This window comes from Apium graveolens, chromosome 1 (assembly GCF_009905375.1).
Source record: "Apium graveolens cultivar Ventura chromosome 1, ASM990537v1, whole genome shotgun sequence".
Lineage (NCBI taxonomy): Eukaryota > Viridiplantae > Streptophyta > Magnoliopsida > Apiales > Apiaceae > Apium > Apium graveolens.
The window spans coordinates 11031988-11047486 of NC_133647.1; the positions used below are offsets into that span (position 1 = coordinate 11031988).

Here is a 15499-nt window from a genome sequence, read left to right on the forward strand (position 1 = left end):
CTAAATAATTCTAAACCAAACAAAACATCAATAATGCAAACAAAGCTATACTAAAACTAACCCATAAAATTAGAAAATTATGTTACTTGAAGATGAAAAAAGATTTAACTTTGTTAATTTTAAAATAACAGGTACTAAAACTCACGAATAGTCAAGTACAATGACATGTTTATAATATTTTTTCTATTCTATTAAGGTTTTCTAAATTTTGGGCCCGTGGTCACCCTCTTCGCCCTCCCTCTGGGGCCGGCCCTGATCTTGCATCTATATTTATTGAGGTTTTCTAGCGTGTGTCCATGCAACGGATACTTATTTGGTGTTAATTCATTGTTGGCAGGCTGCTGCAGCTTCCACAAGATTATCACAGGCTTCTGGTATTTAAATGGCGAGGCATATGACTTCAAATTCTTCCATGCAGAAAGATATTGGTGATGGTGATGATCAGGGGTACACAATTTCTAAATTGCATTCAACTTCCATTACTTTTTTCGTATAATTAGTTATGTAGTTGCTGCATTACTAATAAATAGGCTCTTTCAATGCTGTCTCTTAGCCTTTCAGTTTTTCGATTTTTTCAATTCATCCTGTTTGGGGTTGAAAATATAGTAGGCACAGAGGGTAGGGATTAGAAGTTACAATCTCTCTTTCCATCTGAGTAAATAGCTTAGTAACCTGTAATGGCTTCGTTGCATTGTAGGAACAAATGGTAGATCGATGAAATCATATGCGTAGAAAGCAGATGCAAATGCTGTGGTTACTTAAGATTTGATAGCTTTGATGAACATTACTTACTATGTGGTTTAAAGTCATTCGAAATGGGGCTTTTGCATGTAGAGTTATGTTAAGTAACAGAGGAAAACCTGAATAGGATCTTATAGTCATTAACACTCTCCCTCGATCCTACGATACTCTTCGTTACGATTGACAACAACAAATATAACTAATACCAATATACATACCAATAACCAATATTTAAATTAAACAAATGAATCAGCCCATCTAAAACCTTAAGGTGGCAGAGGAAGGCCCGGACATGATCTTATACTCGTTAACAAGTTCAACTTATCATCATTATTCCTAGAGTGTTTACCTATCCCTTTTACATTCTGTGGTTATGGGGGTGAGATATAATTGTTCAAAAGACTTAAGTGGTACTAAAAAACTCATAAATCTTCTATCTCACAGCTTGTGAACCCTTTTTGAAGCGCAATGTTTAAATCTTTATATTAGATCATTTATCTGCCTATGTGCGATGTTCTTGAAAATAGTTTGAATTGAGATATTTGAGCCTACATATTACATATTTTATTTTTATATTAACTACTAAATCCCCTGTAATCATCAGATATAAGGGACACAGTATGTTGGCGCCTTTTACTGCTGGGTGGCAAATGGATGAAAAACCTCTTGTGATAGCTAAATCCGAGGTAAGCTTGGTGTAATACATTGGCATCAAACTATTATGGTGTAATACATTGGTTGTTTACACAACCACTGTATACATTGGCATGGTTTCGACGAAAGTCCATTTACAGTTTCAACCATCAAATATAGGGAAGTTGTTTCATTTCTGAGTAGATTGATTGTTTAACTGATTCTGTAGGGTTCCTACGTCTATGACACAAATGGGAAAAAGTATCTTGATTCTCTTGCTGGTTTATTTTGCACTGCGTTAGGTATCAATCTATGTCTCTACTCTTGGCCTCTGAAGTCCTTCTGCTTCTCTACCTTTTTTTATCTTAATTTTCAGCATATGCTTCTTGTTCCAGGAGGGAGTGAACCTCGCTTGGTTGATGCTGCAACTAAACAACTTAACACCCTGCCGTTTTATCATTCTTTTTGGAATCGTACAACAAAACCCACTTTGGTTTGCTTATTGATCCCTTGTAAAGTATATCTTGGCAACTGCCATACCATGCTTTCTAACCATAGTTAAGGTTCCTTCCAAATTGTGCAGGATCTCGCAAAGGTGCTTCTGGAAATGTTTACTGCTACTAAAATGGCAAAAGTATTCTTCACAAATAGTGGTTTAGAAACCAATGATACCCAGGTGGTATTACTGCCTTAAGGATTAACGTATTGAAGTTGAAAGCTTGAACCCTTTGAGAGATGACAGAATTTGAGCTTTAAAACTAAATTTTGTCTGTAGGTGAAGCTAGTTTGGTATTATAACAACGCACGTGGAAAGCCAAACAAAAAAAAGATTATTGCCCGATTAAAGTCGTGAGTTTACTCTCAGCTTTTGGTGTCTTCAGTAAACATTTCCATGATTTTGGTCCTCATGTAGTCTTTGACTCTTGACAGGTATCATGGATCTACTGTCGTATCAGCTAGTCTTACAGGGTAGAGTACTTAAAAGTATTTTTATACTAGAATAATACTGAAATCGCGGAACACTTATCCACTGAGACACTTTCTTTTGACAGTCTTCCTTCAATGCATCAGAATTTTAATTTGCCAGCCCCATTTGTTTTGCATACCGATTGCCCCCATTATTGGAGATATCATCTTCCAGGTAGATGAAAACTTGCTTAATTTAGTTTTTCGTTTACAGGATTCTTTATTTCATCTATAACTGTAAATTATTCATTATCTAGGTGAGACAGAAGAAGATTTCTCAACAAGGTTAGCCAACAATTTGGAAGAGCTTATCCTAAAAGAGGGACCAGAGACGGTATCTATCCCTTGCTTAGATCATGATAATATAATACGAAGAATAAATGTTTCTTGGCTGACTTCACTATCATTTCTATCAGATTGCTGCCTTCATTACAGAGCCGGTCATTGGGGCAGGAGGCGTGATTCTACCTCCAGCTACTTATTTTGATAAAGTTGGTTATCTTTTGTTTTGCTTTCATTGTTCAACCAGTCATTTATGACATACAAGCATTTTATTGTAATACTTTTGCAGGTTCAAGCTATTGTTAAAAAGTATGACATTCTCCTTATTGCTGATGAGGTACCACCATTTCTTCTGTCTGTGTATATTTTATTGGTAAGCTAATGTCTGCTATCTTAGGCCAATAGACCAGTCTAAACAGCTTCTGTATTGTCATTCTAGGTGATTTGTGCATTTGGAAGACTCGGGACTATGTTTGGCTGCGACAAGTACAATATTAAGCCAGATCTCGTCTCTATTGCAAAGGTAAACTCGAACAGAAGATATCTACTTTGTATTTGTTTTTTCCTTGTATCTCTAACCGAAAGCTCCAGGCTCTTACTTCCGGATACATACCAATTGGTGCTGTTTTGGTTAGCCATGAAGTTGCGGATGTTATATACTCTGAAAGCAACAAACTGGGTATGATTATGAAATATTCTGATAATGATCATGGTTTTCCTTCTCTTCAATGGTTACTTAATCATATATTACATCAGGTTCTTTCAATCACGGATTCACTACTTCCGGGCATCCAGTCGCCTGTGCTGTTGCACTGGAAACACTCAAGGTCTACAAGTATGCTCTTGTAGAATCCGCTGGTTTGATTTAAACATTATATTCACAGTTGAATAGCTTTGAAGGTGTAATAAATTCTTCATGACTAGAGCAACTAAGTGTGACAATACACTAATCTCTACTTTTAAGCCGTAAACTAACAAGTCTCTGGAGTTATTAATGGGACAGTGTTGTTATCACTGATCAAGTATCAGCTGAACTCAAATATTACAAAGCAAAAATATTGTTCGTAAAATACATCTTCTTGGTATTCCACACTCAGCTAGACCCTTACATGGAAGTTCTTCCTCGCTTGCTCAACGTGGGACTTGAGTTAACACCCAACATTTCCCTTCTTAACTATGCCAGGATAAAAATTTAATCACAAAAACTGTAACATGCAGTACTTCTGCAGACATAAGTAACCAGTTAAGCGTGATTATGTTAAATAAGCCTTGGTAGTAAGGCTTATTTGAGTGCAGCTGGCCATACATATTTGTGACAAAGTGTTTAATCATATAGTACTTTGTTTTCAGGGAGAGAAATATTGTTGAGCAGGTTAAGAACTTAGCTCCGAAGTTTCAAGATGGTATAAGGGCCTTTTCTGACAGTCCAATTATTGGGGAGGTAATTCAGATATCTAATTGATCTTGACTACACATGTTAATTCTAGTTGCTGTTAAGTACTGCACATATTAATACAGGTTCAATACTAACAATCTTTATTTGCAGATTAGAGGAACTGGTTTAATTCTAGCGACGGAGTTTACAGATAACAAGTCACCCACTGATCTCTTCCCTCCGGAATGGGGTAAGTTCATTTGTTCCGTTTATAGTTTCTAAAACGATAAAATGAAGTTCTTACTTTGGAATTATGGTTTAGCCATCCAAATTTCCTATTAATACTTCTTGACAGAAGTTATATATGGTGTTCAGGAATAGGTGCTTATTTTGGAGCTCAGTGTGAGAAGCTTGGAATGTTAGTGCGTGTTGCTGTCGACAGTATAACGATGAGTCCTCCCCTTATCATGAGCCCAAGTGAAGTTGATGAGGTAAGCCTCTGTCATGTTACTTGTATGCTTTGGTAGCATCTTAGTGTCATAAAGTTTGAAAACTTAAAAATTTTCAGTTGATAGCAAGTATGGGAAAGCACTGAAGGCCACCGAGGAACGGGTGAAAGAACTCAAGGCTAAACAGAAGTAAGCTGTTAGCAGCATCAATAGGATAAGCATGATGATGATTTCGAGAAATAAGGATGAATCCAACATCTATGTAAACAAATGAAGATGTTGAAAACCATATGAGAATAAAGAAGGGTTTAGAGCATCTTCTCACTTTTCTAGTGTATCTGGTTATCTGGTATGGTTTGTAGGTTTAACTATAAGAGCTATAAAAGAGCTCTGTTAGCAGGTTTAATAATAAGTTCTTGAGGCAATGTTAAACTTCAGTTTCAGTATATGATATTTAAGTTGTGTTTCTTGTACCAAATGCAATTGAGTTGGATAATTTTAAGCCTGAAATTTGTTTGAGAATTAAAGAAAAGAAAAAGATTAAGACAATTAAACAAAACAGTTACCAGTTTGGTCATTAATTAGTCCTCACAGGAGGAAGAGGGCCATACAAATTATGCAACAATGGATGGCTCTGTTGCACTACCTATTTAGTTGGCTGATGAGGGTATTCTTCATATCAATATACATGATCGGATGTCGTTTAAATCAAAGGATTTCAGTAACTAGCAATCCTAGAAGACATCCATTCCTAATCTATGCATGTTTGATAATCAGATAACTTGGATTGGCATTGATCTGCGAAACAAATTTTGTTACTACAAGTTCCCTGTGTTGATCTGTGTACAAATGTTTAGCCACTCCCTCCGCCTCCTGATGATTGCATTACAGAACATGCAACTGCCTGTGCCCAGTGCCTTAGCTTCGTCTTTACTTGTTCTGGATTTTCACCTGTATACAAAAACCGAGTACACTATATATGTTAAGAGTTGCGCTAAATGCAAATAAATGTATCAGGTGCACTTCCCAGGGTAAAGGCAAAATGCCCGTGTATGAATGTTATATAGTTGTGCAATCCTATGGACAAGTTCATCACCTGGGCTGCAAATCTTCCATGAGTCAGAATCACTGCTTCTGGGGCTGGGGCTGATAAAAGATGAGGATCGGGTTTCAGGCAATGAAGAAGACGAGGGAAGAGCAGGGCACGACGCTCTTCCTGGACTCTGAATGGGGCTCATTGAAAACTGTCTGTTGACAGCAAAGTAAAGATCAAGAGCAGGCAAGGTGTTGCAAAGCTTTTGTGAACCCTCCTCTTCATTGAATCCAAAACCTAGCTCAATGCATCCTTTAAGCTCGCTAAGATCATCATCTGTCACATTATCAACGTCATTGCTGTCTGATGATTTCTTTTTCCTCTGTTGTTTACGACGCCTCTCCCATAACAAATTCCTAGGTCTTTCAGACATGGATGTTTGCTTAGACAGTTTCTTCCTGTTAGGTACTGGTACCTGTTCTAAACGCTGCAGCAACTCAATTTCTGAGCACGAAGATGAGCATGCTTTCTCCGCCTTATCTGCCATAAATATACGAAACGTATATATGTGTCCTAACAACGCAATCACAAATAATTTAGTAAAATTATTAATGAAGCCGGTTGTGAAAGACGCCGGTGGCAAAGATGGTGATTACAATGATACACCGGCCGTGGCGGAGCAAGAATGAACCGCCTCGGCCAGCTAATGAGAAGAGATTTACTCTACAGAGAGGAAATATTCATTAAAACTCTTGTTAATTATTTGTATTATATATATTTAGTTTAATGTTTCGTTGGCCAACCAACCGTTGCAGCTCTAATTTTAGACATGTTTATTGGATAATATTCATTTCAACTCTTCTACCATTCATTTCTCAGCTCCCAATTTCCATGATCAATATTTAAACAAATAACTACTTTGCAACAAACACACATGCACAGCTTATAAAACTATAAAAAGGTCGAATGATCAAGATCACTAAATCACATTCGAATTTTCGATTAAGAATTTTCTAATTTTATATAAGGAACTTAGAGAGTATATTAAGGCACTCTAAACTTTCCACCACAAGAAGATACGAATTGGATGAAGATATGAACCTGCATATTTTTTCCACTTCAAGTAATATTTTTTCGTCTGTGTTACATGTTGTATAAATCCCAGGGTACACCCCCTATATAATATTGAAACACAAGTTCCTAAAGTTCGAGATAAAGAAATGTTGTCCGCTTTTGCTCACCCTTCAGTTGTCAATATCATGAAAAACAGGTTTACTTTCAAGTTGCTCTGCAAATTTTCCAAGAATCTCTTTCATCAGAAGTTTAAAATCATCCTTCTCCGAGTCTGAAGCACTCTGCTTTTTGGTCTCAACATCAGCAAATATTGAATCATACAAAAGAACCACATCATCATCAGCTGCATTTGGTGGCAAACCCAGTTCCCCGCCATTTTTCTCAAGATAACTTCTAATTAGTGGTTTACTCGGCTTATCATTCCCTTCATGGCATTCCTGCAATATCTTGTCTATGGTGTTGTTTAAAAGCTTCTCATTTGCCAATACCTGCAAAAAAATTGTGTAAATGGGAGTAAGATCGTAGTTCAAAATGTAATAGCATCAAAGTCAACTGCCTGTATTTGAAAATGGTATTTCCCAATCATATAAACAATATTTTTGCATTCACTTCTTTGAAGAAATGTATTTGAAAGACAGTAGATTTTATTAATGCACATCCTAGTCGGTCAGAAAACCTACAATAACCAGGTCGTTTATTATTCTTGAAGTTTAGGAATATGACAAGAATGAGTTTTAAACGATAAACAGTTCAGGCAATCTCACTAAAATATACAGCCAGTGGACTGCATGCTACCTAGTAACCTGTATTCCTGTAAAGGGATAAACGAAAAGCCACTAGTTACCTTCTTTAGCTTAGATCCGTTTCTGATCTTAATGTTCTGTATAATGACAATATTCTTTTCAGCCAATGCATCTGCGAGATCTTGCAGAATTGGCTGCAGAACTAGTGCAAACTGTGCCTGTCCAAGTTGCTCTTCCTCATCTGCTCCATGTTTCTTTAAGATTTCGCTTAATACCGGAAACTCTGTTTAATCAAAAAATTGACAGGTGATTACAGCTTATCGCCTAACAGATAAATACCAGTTTTGGCACCGTGGACCAATTATAATAAGACTTAATTATAACTTAACCCTTAAAGTATGACATGTTGTACACATAAACCCTTAAAGATAAAAGTAATATATTTTAACCCTTCAAGTACGAGATTTGTTCGCTTTAACCCCTTTATAAAAATTTCTTCCAGTATTGCCCTCAATCTCAAGGGTTATTATATCCGCAATGAGATACTTCAAGGGAAACATTGTTAGTCAATCATTTTCTTGTCTATTTTATTTATTAAATAATATAAAATATATATAATGTATAATGTACTAATTAACTACGTATTATTATATTTTAGTTTACTTACGGGAATCTTACTGGAATTATAAATTTTACTTGTAATAAAAACTTGCAAAATTATAATATACTATTAATATCTCAAGATATATGCAATCATAACCGATATAAATTAAACTTATTTGATTGTATAAACTAATTACTATGATAAATAATATTATTAAAAAAGTTAGATATTAAGTAAATTTAAATAATTTTTTGAAAGAATCAAAACAATTATATAAAAAAATTAAAGGGTTAAAGTGTACAAAATTTTATAGTTTATACAAACTTTAAGGGTAATATTGAAAAAAAAATCAGCAAGAGGGTTGAAGTGTACAAAACTTATAGTTAAGGGGTCAAAATATACAATTATTTTGTTTACGGGTTTATGTGTATATCAGGTTATACTTTAAGGGCTAAACTATAATAAAGCCTTATAATAATCCATTCCCTGAAGTTTACAAAGCCTCGCAGATAATATCATTCTTCACTCATTCCATTCCATCAAGGTCAAGTTTTCAAGATAAAATCATTCAAATTTGTTCTGTTTCAATAACGCAAGTCATAGTTTATTCAAATTTTGAATTTCAAAATTATACAGCAGCTCAGAATTTTCAGTCACTAGATCAAGTTAACAAACTCTTTATATGCATCCAATATGCACCGTAGCTGAGATTCTTCATTAGCTAGCGAGTAAAATAGGAAGGCCTACCCGATGGTCAAAGTGGAACTTTTTTCATATAAAATAGACTTTAAAAACTGTTGTTGGTAAAAGTGTAAAACTTCCCAAAAAACAACATATTTGGACAGGTGTCATATTTGATGATGCATCATCATAAATAATATTGTTCATCCTCTCCTTGGTACATAGTATTTTGGCATCCTTCTTTTATAAAATATTTCAATGGTTAGGATCCAGTTGACACCCTATGAAAAGTGCCAACCTTTTCTCATATTACATTTTTATATTTTTTTAGTTATATATCATATGTGCATTAACATAATTATCAATATTATAATAAATTTTAAATGCAAAAAATTATACTGATTATATAAAATAAGCATCAGAATATAATGACTAAAATAAAATTATTATTATTATTACAAAAATAATATATTCCTATAAATGTAAAATTGCATATACATAATATAGGGTAAAAATATAAAATACAAATATGTTTAATAGAAATATTTATATAATACAAAGATAGAAAGATGTTTCAAAATATTACTAAACTAATAAAAAACTCATATTTTATTCACAATGACCCCACAAAATTAGGTGGCACCCATCCCACATTACAATAAATTGCCACACTGGGTTGACACCCTTCATAGCACCCTTATATTTTTAGAAACTGAATCAGGTTGTCAAGGGTCCCAAGATTACAATATAATTTATTTAAATTGGTCATATCACTGTTTCACAGAGTTCTGAAAATGAAAAAAAACTGACCTGTAGGAGGAATGCCCATTTCAACACCCATACGGGATAGAGCATTCCTTATTTCCTTCTTACTGATCTTTCCTGTATCTTCGGTGTCCAAATCAGTAAAAAGATCTTCCGCTAACATTGCAAAATCATCTTCATCCTCCAAAAATGTCCTTATAGTTTGCCCATCTAGAACTGCTACAACAAGTGGATCATCTGGAAAAAAAGAACCGCAGGAAAGAATTAATAATCTTCTCTCAACACAACACTGATGACATGCAAACAAAAGATGTTTTATAAATATTGTCGTATGGCCAATTTAGAAGTCACAAAACCCAATGCCAGTCTAATCTACATACAAAAGAAAAAACTATGTTCATCCGATCTTTTATTATGTTGGGCACTTTTGATTTAAACAGGCAGAATGTTGCAATAATTTTCTATTCTAATCCAATTTAGAACAATTAGTTCTAAAAACTTTTGTTCAATATGAAATTATGTTCTGTGGTCTGTACAAAATAATATCCACAAATTAACTATGATCTGATATTTAATCTTTAGCTAAAACAAGAGCATCAATTAAAGATTTGAATATATGTGAAAAAATATTATAGACTATAGAGCATCAGTTGAAAGGGATACACAATATTTAGCAAAGAAAAAGGAAAGACAAAAACATAGCAAAAATATATTTAACACATGGAGGTTTCCTGACGTACATAACAATTTTTTAAAGTGACATATAGCAAATGAGATGATTAACCAATCTATTGGCAACAATTCACAAGAGAAAATGGTTCAAAGTTTACATAAACTACATACGTGGGGTGAGCTATATATTGCCTCTTGACGCACAAGGCTTTGCATTGACTTCCATTACTATAAGTATCCATTCAGAGATATGTATACAATGTACAATATAATTTCAAAAAATCCATATCGTATAAATTTGATTCCCCTGCATCAAAAGGGACATGAAATTGCAACCTCTTTCTTAAAAGTCATCTTTATAGTTGCACACAATCACTATCGTCCTTTTATTACGCAACAACAAATAGATTCCTTTTCTTTGAAATTAGCTTCTCCGCAACAAATTTACCAACCACTTGTACACACGCACACACAAAATCAATTACATTTATAAAAATGTATTATAATTCTTTCATAGTATATAAGAAAAATTATTTCAAGAACTTAACATTGTATAAACTTGAATTCCATTCATCATTGATCATACACATACATAGAATTGAAATAATCTCTTTCTTATGTTTCGTCGTACACCCCACACTTCACTATCTCTCTCCAAAACTATTAACACTTCACTATCTCAGTAGTTGTATATGATCCCTCTCTTTCTCTCCGTAACCATCTCACTATTCACACTTCAGTAGTTGTGTGATCACTCTATTTCTTTACTTAACCACCTCACCATCTCATTATTCATATCTAAATTACCGCGTACTCAGAGCCGTGCCTGATAATTCAAAAGAAGGCCCCAACAACCCACAACAAACATAGGCATATATAAAATAATAAAAATCAATTAAAATGGTAGAAATCACATATTTATAATACATAAAAATTTTATAACATAATTTAAATAAACTAAAAATTGGACTAAAATATTACAAGTACATGAATAATAAGATATAATAATTTTAAACAGAGAAATAAACAAAATAAAAATTACTTCAGACGTAAACTTATATAAAATTATATAACAAACATCGTTTAATTATAATAATATAATTTTCACATTAACTTTTTCATTGAATATATAAACATTAAATATAGATATAATTTTAAAAAAGTTAATCACCTTACAATTGAATTACTTAAACAAATAAAAATAGACAGGTTATCAAGGAAAAAACTAGTGAAAAATTTATTATTATTTGTCTAAAATATTAAAGAAATTAACATTCTTGTTACATACTTTGTTAATCAATTTGTTTTCAAAATATTATTGTTTCGAAAAATTTTAAGATTAATGTATTTTTTAATTTTTTTTAAGATAATAATTTACAATTATTTAACAATTACTATTTTTAAACTTTTACTCTATTTTCACATTTTTTTCCTTGGAAAATAAAAATTGTACCAAATTTTATTTTTTTTATATTATACACATAAAATACACACATACACCAAAAAAAATTGCCCTCCAAATTTTTTGGCCCTGTGCGGTCGAACACTTGCACACCCTCAGGCACTGAGCGTACTTCCTCTCCTTTCCTGAAAATCAACTTTACTTATATAAATCAATTCACCGTCCAACAAACTCAAATACTCAACTGAAACCTAAATCTCGAGCTCTCCTCACCTCGATATAGTCAAAATTAAACGGGTGATGGCCAAAAATACTTTTTTTTTAGAAGTTGTAACAAGAATACCACTTTTTGGAGTTTATGGCCAAAAATACGCTTCTAATACGCATTTTAAAAATGGGTAAATCTATTACGCATCTGAAAAATGGGTATTACATAAAAAAAAATAAAAAAAAAAGTGCAGAACATGTGATACGCATATCATAAATGCGTATCACCATAATCAAATGGGTGATACGCATTTTGTGAATGCGTATCTCATTTTTATTTTTTTTTTAAATTTTTTTTCAACTTTTTTTAATACGAATTACTCATTTTTAAAATGCGTATTAGTAATACCCAACTGAAAAATGCGTATTAGACGGGTATTTTTGGCCAAAATTTTAAAAAGAGGTATTTTTGTCACAAACTCTAAAAAAAGTGGTATTTTTGTCATTTTTTCAAATTAAACCTCTAAATAAGTCAACAAATCGTACACATTCAGTCAACAACTATTCAATCCAGCAAAATCGAATCAATAACAATCAACAATACCATAACTCCACACATACACACGATAATTACACGACATCGACAAATTATAACTACATAAGCACAATAACATATGAATTTAAGTTAGAGACCTTCAAGTTGATGAGCGATGGCGTTGATCAACTCTTTCGCAACAGCAAAAGCCACGTCTGCTTGAAACTCCTTGATCGGAAAAGACTCTCCGACGTTAAGACTCTGTAAAGCCGACGAAACGAGACTTTCCGGCAAGGTTAGGCCGGAAAGTGAAGCGGAAACGGCGGAAAGAACTAGTTTGACTATTTGATCGCCGAAGAGAGAGGTAGTGAGGTCCGGTAGAGTGAGATCGGCTGATCGGAGAGAAGCTCCGTCGATCACTTTCAGAGCTCGCTCCGCCATTTTTGCGAGTTTCGAGGTTTTAGAGGTGGTTTTGTATGTATGTAATTGTAAGTATATGTGTGTGTATAAAAGTGGGGACAAATTTTGAAATGTAGATTGGAGAGGGTCAAGAGTCAAGAAATTAAAAATAGAAATAACGCGTTGAACTTTTATTTGGGCGTTTGAATTTTATTTTTCGGCAAATCGCCGTTCATTTATAAATTATTTTTTCCTCTTTTTTTTTAAAACAAATATTTTGATATTTATATTCTTTTATATACAGTATTCTAAAGAATCCCGATAAATTCCCGATTCAACCGATTAATCCCCAATTAATCTCTTACAAAGTACACGACCGATTCGATCTTTGAAATCTGATTTATTCTTGCAATTTTTTTATTGGAGTATATATAATTATTTATTAAAATTAAAATACTATAATTAATTTAAAAATAAATAATTATAGAAATTATGATATAACAAATATATATTTGTTAATAAATAAATAATATATTCATAATAATATTTTAACTATAATTTAATAGTATAATACATCCGATTTTTACTCCGATTAATCCCCAATTTTCAATTAATCATAAATCGGTAGCTCGACCGATCTTTCCCGATTCCCGATTTTTGCTGTTGCAGACAGCAAAAGCTGGAAAGCTCACAGAAATGTGTTTGATAAATTCTAAAAACTTTTGTCTGGAAAAGCACTTTTGGTCTAAAAGCTGTTGTTAGCAAAACACTACGCCATAAGTGGGCTACTGTAATGCAAGTGTTACAAGCAGTGTTACATTAGCTAAGAAATTTTTGTCCTATTATAATACCTCAAAATTAGTGTTACAATAGCTATAAAATACTGTTATAGAGAAATGGCGCTGTTGCACCACATGTAACACCAGCACCTAGTGTTACAATGGTAACTTTTTTAACTTTTAAAAATATTTAAGTAAAAATGTTATTATAAATTAGTATTAAAATTATATTTTGGATTATTAATATATCAAGAATGTAATATATATTATTATAAAATTTATTGTACACAAATATAAGTCACTTTTTTAGTTTTTTATTTAATAAAATAATAAAAAAATTAAAAAAATTAAAATTATACACGTTTTAGTGAAAAATGGGCGGTACATTTTTTCTCGTAAACGAAAATGACCCATACTTTAGTGAAAAATGGGCGGTATATTCCTCCTGTTTGTCTCTTTTCCTCTTCCCCTCACCCCCTTCTTCTCACCATGACCCGACCCTGTCTCTCATCTCATCTCTCTATTTTCCCTCTCCTCTCCCCCTAATCCTCACTCCGGACACACCCTCCCTCCCAGACGCACTTCTCTCATCTTCTATATCTCTCAATTACATACAAATCGAGAAACCCTAATTTTCTCTATAAGTTGTGCACATCGGGTATACAGGATGCCCTAATTTTAGCTCTATAAGCTGTAATCTATACAAGAATTAATCGAGTCCTCAACACATATCGAGTCCTAAATTGTGTTACAGTAGGGTACAGTTGGGGCCCATGTGGGGCCCACTTATGCAATCTTGATCAAGCTATTGTATCACTCATTCTGTGTTATATTTGGGCCTGTTAGTGTTACAGTAGATGCCTATTGTAACGTTTTCCTCTCTGTTACAATAGATCAGTGAAGTGTTACATTAGGGTGTCTATTATAATGCTCGTATACGTAACACCCCCTGGTGTTACAATAGACCTATTGTAACGCTTTTGGGGCCTATTGTAACACCATTTAGGCATTACAATAGCTCACTTATGGCGTAGTGAAAACATGTCCCCCCATGCTTTTGAAAAAAGCTATTTTCAGCTTTTGCAAGAAGTAGCTATCAGTTTCACCATCAAACCTTCTCAAAAATATTATTTTTATATATTATATCTCAAAATATGTATAAATTAAAAAAAAATACCAAACAGTCATCTAATTTTCCTGACAGCACTTTTTCTCGCAGCACAGCAGTTTTCAACAGCACTCCCAAACGGAGCCGTAATTATGTACAAATTCTAATTGATGATGTCAAAAATTATCTAAATGCAGAAATAAAATAAACATATATAATCTTACAATTAGTGAATACCAGACTTTATCTTCAATTCTGAACTCTAACACAGTCTGTAGCTTCTTCAAGAAACTTCTTAGTAGATTTTCTTCCATAACATCCAAGTACCATTGCATCATTTGATTGTGTTCTTTTAGCTCATACGTTGATTCATCGTTTTGATAGATGGCTCTCCTGAGATCATGTAGCTTTGAATTCCAAGAGATAGATCATCCAGTTACAGAAATCCAATCTTCTTTCCATCAGGATTAAAAGTTAAGACTTCCCTTCTTAGACTCATTTCTATCTTAGCTACTCCAACAGGCATATCAACAGCATATTCTGTTTGATCAATGTACTTTGGAATGTAGTTTGATTTGTAAGGCATTTCTCTCTGCTTCAACTGTATCAGGTTCTTTATAAATGCAGACCATCTGACAGTTACAGGATTGGTTACGTTGAGAATTGTAGCAACAAGTTCTAGCTCCTGCCATGGTTTATCTTTCATCTGTTCTTGAGTCAACCTCAATCTTCTCACAGACTTCAGAAAATAGATCAGTTTCTCTCCAACAAGATAAATAACAATTTGTACTGATATGATCTTCTGCAAGTCTTCAAGCATCACATAGTCTCCAATTTTTGTCAGATTTGCATGCTTCCTTAGAATCAAAGTATCAGCCACAGATGGATCAACACCTAACATTCGCAGACCACTGGTGATTCTAGGTTTTCTAGCATGAGAACTCCCCCTGTAAATCTTCTTTATTGTTTCAGATGAGTCTCTTCTAGGTGCAAGCTTCTTGTTTCCCCACAACAACTTCCTATTCTCTTCAAAGTAAGTTCTGACTTATCA

At 33.5% G+C, this 15499-nt stretch overlaps 3 protein-coding genes across 3 annotated transcripts; 1 reads left to right on the forward strand and 2 right to left on the reverse strand.

Moving 5' to 3' along the window:
• Positions 1-289: 289 nt before the first annotated feature.
• Positions 290-4936, forward strand: LOC141660828 (gamma aminobutyrate transaminase 1, mitochondrial-like). The gene is made up of 18 exons (XM_074467817.1): positions 290-447; positions 1346-1427; positions 1604-1676; positions 1770-1867; positions 1958-2050; positions 2150-2223; positions 2305-2343; positions 2427-2515; positions 2598-2674; positions 2757-2831; positions 2912-2959; positions 3062-3145; positions 3214-3301; positions 3379-3457; positions 3973-4063; positions 4169-4247; positions 4373-4488; positions 4566-4936. Exons 1-18 carry the CDS (start codon positions 383-385, stop codon positions 4590-4592), a joined length of 1377 nt encoding a protein of 458 aa, XP_074323918.1. The 5' UTR covers positions 290-382; the 3' UTR covers positions 4593-4936.
• A 59-nt stretch (positions 4937-4995) lies between these two features.
• LOC141660841 (uncharacterized) lies at positions 4996-6231 on the reverse strand. The gene is made up of 2 exons (XM_074467826.1): positions 5543-6231; positions 4996-5397 (listed from the first exon to the last, which is right to left on the reverse strand). The coding sequence occupies exons 1-2, from the start codon at positions 6024-6026 to the stop codon at positions 5300-5302; spliced, it is 582 nt and encodes a 193-aa protein (XP_074323927.1). The 5' UTR covers positions 6027-6231; the 3' UTR covers positions 4996-5299.
• Positions 6232-6562: 331 nt separating this feature from the next.
• LOC141660835 (uncharacterized) lies at positions 6563-12696 on the reverse strand. The gene is made up of 4 exons (XM_074467821.1): positions 12321-12696; positions 9392-9583; positions 7398-7579; positions 6563-7041 (listed from the first exon to the last, which is right to left on the reverse strand). Exons 1-4 carry the CDS (start codon positions 12601-12603, stop codon positions 6724-6726), a joined length of 975 nt encoding a protein of 324 aa, XP_074323922.1. The 5' UTR covers positions 12604-12696; the 3' UTR covers positions 6563-6723.
• Positions 12697-15499: the final 2803 nt, after the last annotated feature.

Bases quoted from the DNA above. Each gene is read 5' to 3' on its own strand.
- LOC141660828 (XM_074467817.1), top strand. From the start codon at position 383: ATGGCGAGGCATATGACTTCAAATTCTTCCATGCAGAAAGATATTGGT. The intron at 2,516-2,597 runs GTAGATGAAAAC...TTCATTATCTAG, and splicing joins TTGGAGATATCATCTTCCAG to GTGAGACAGAAGAAGATTTC. The intron at 3,146-3,213 runs GTAAACTCGAAC...CGAAAGCTCCAG, and splicing joins ATCTCGTCTCTATTGCAAAG to GCTCTTACTTCCGGATACAT.
- LOC141660841 (XM_074467826.1), bottom strand. From the start codon at position 6,026: ATGGCAGATAAGGCGGAGAAAGCATGCTCATCTTCGTGCTCAGAAATT. The intron at 5,398-5,542 runs GTGATGAACTTG...TTTTGTATACAG, and splicing joins ATGGAAGATTTGCAGCCCAG to GTGAAAATCCAGAACAAGTA.
- LOC141660835 (XM_074467821.1), bottom strand. From the start codon at position 12,603: ATGGCGGAGCGAGCTCTGAAAGTGATCGACGGAGCTTCTCTCCGATCA. The intron at 7,580-9,391 runs GTCAGTTTTTTT...TTGATTAAACAG, and splicing joins AATGGGCATTCCTCCTACAG to AGTTTCCGGTATTAAGCGAA. The intron at 7,042-7,397 runs GTAACTAGTGGC...ATTTTTTTGCAG, and splicing joins ACGGATCTAAGCTAAAGAAG to GTATTGGCAAATGAGAAGCT.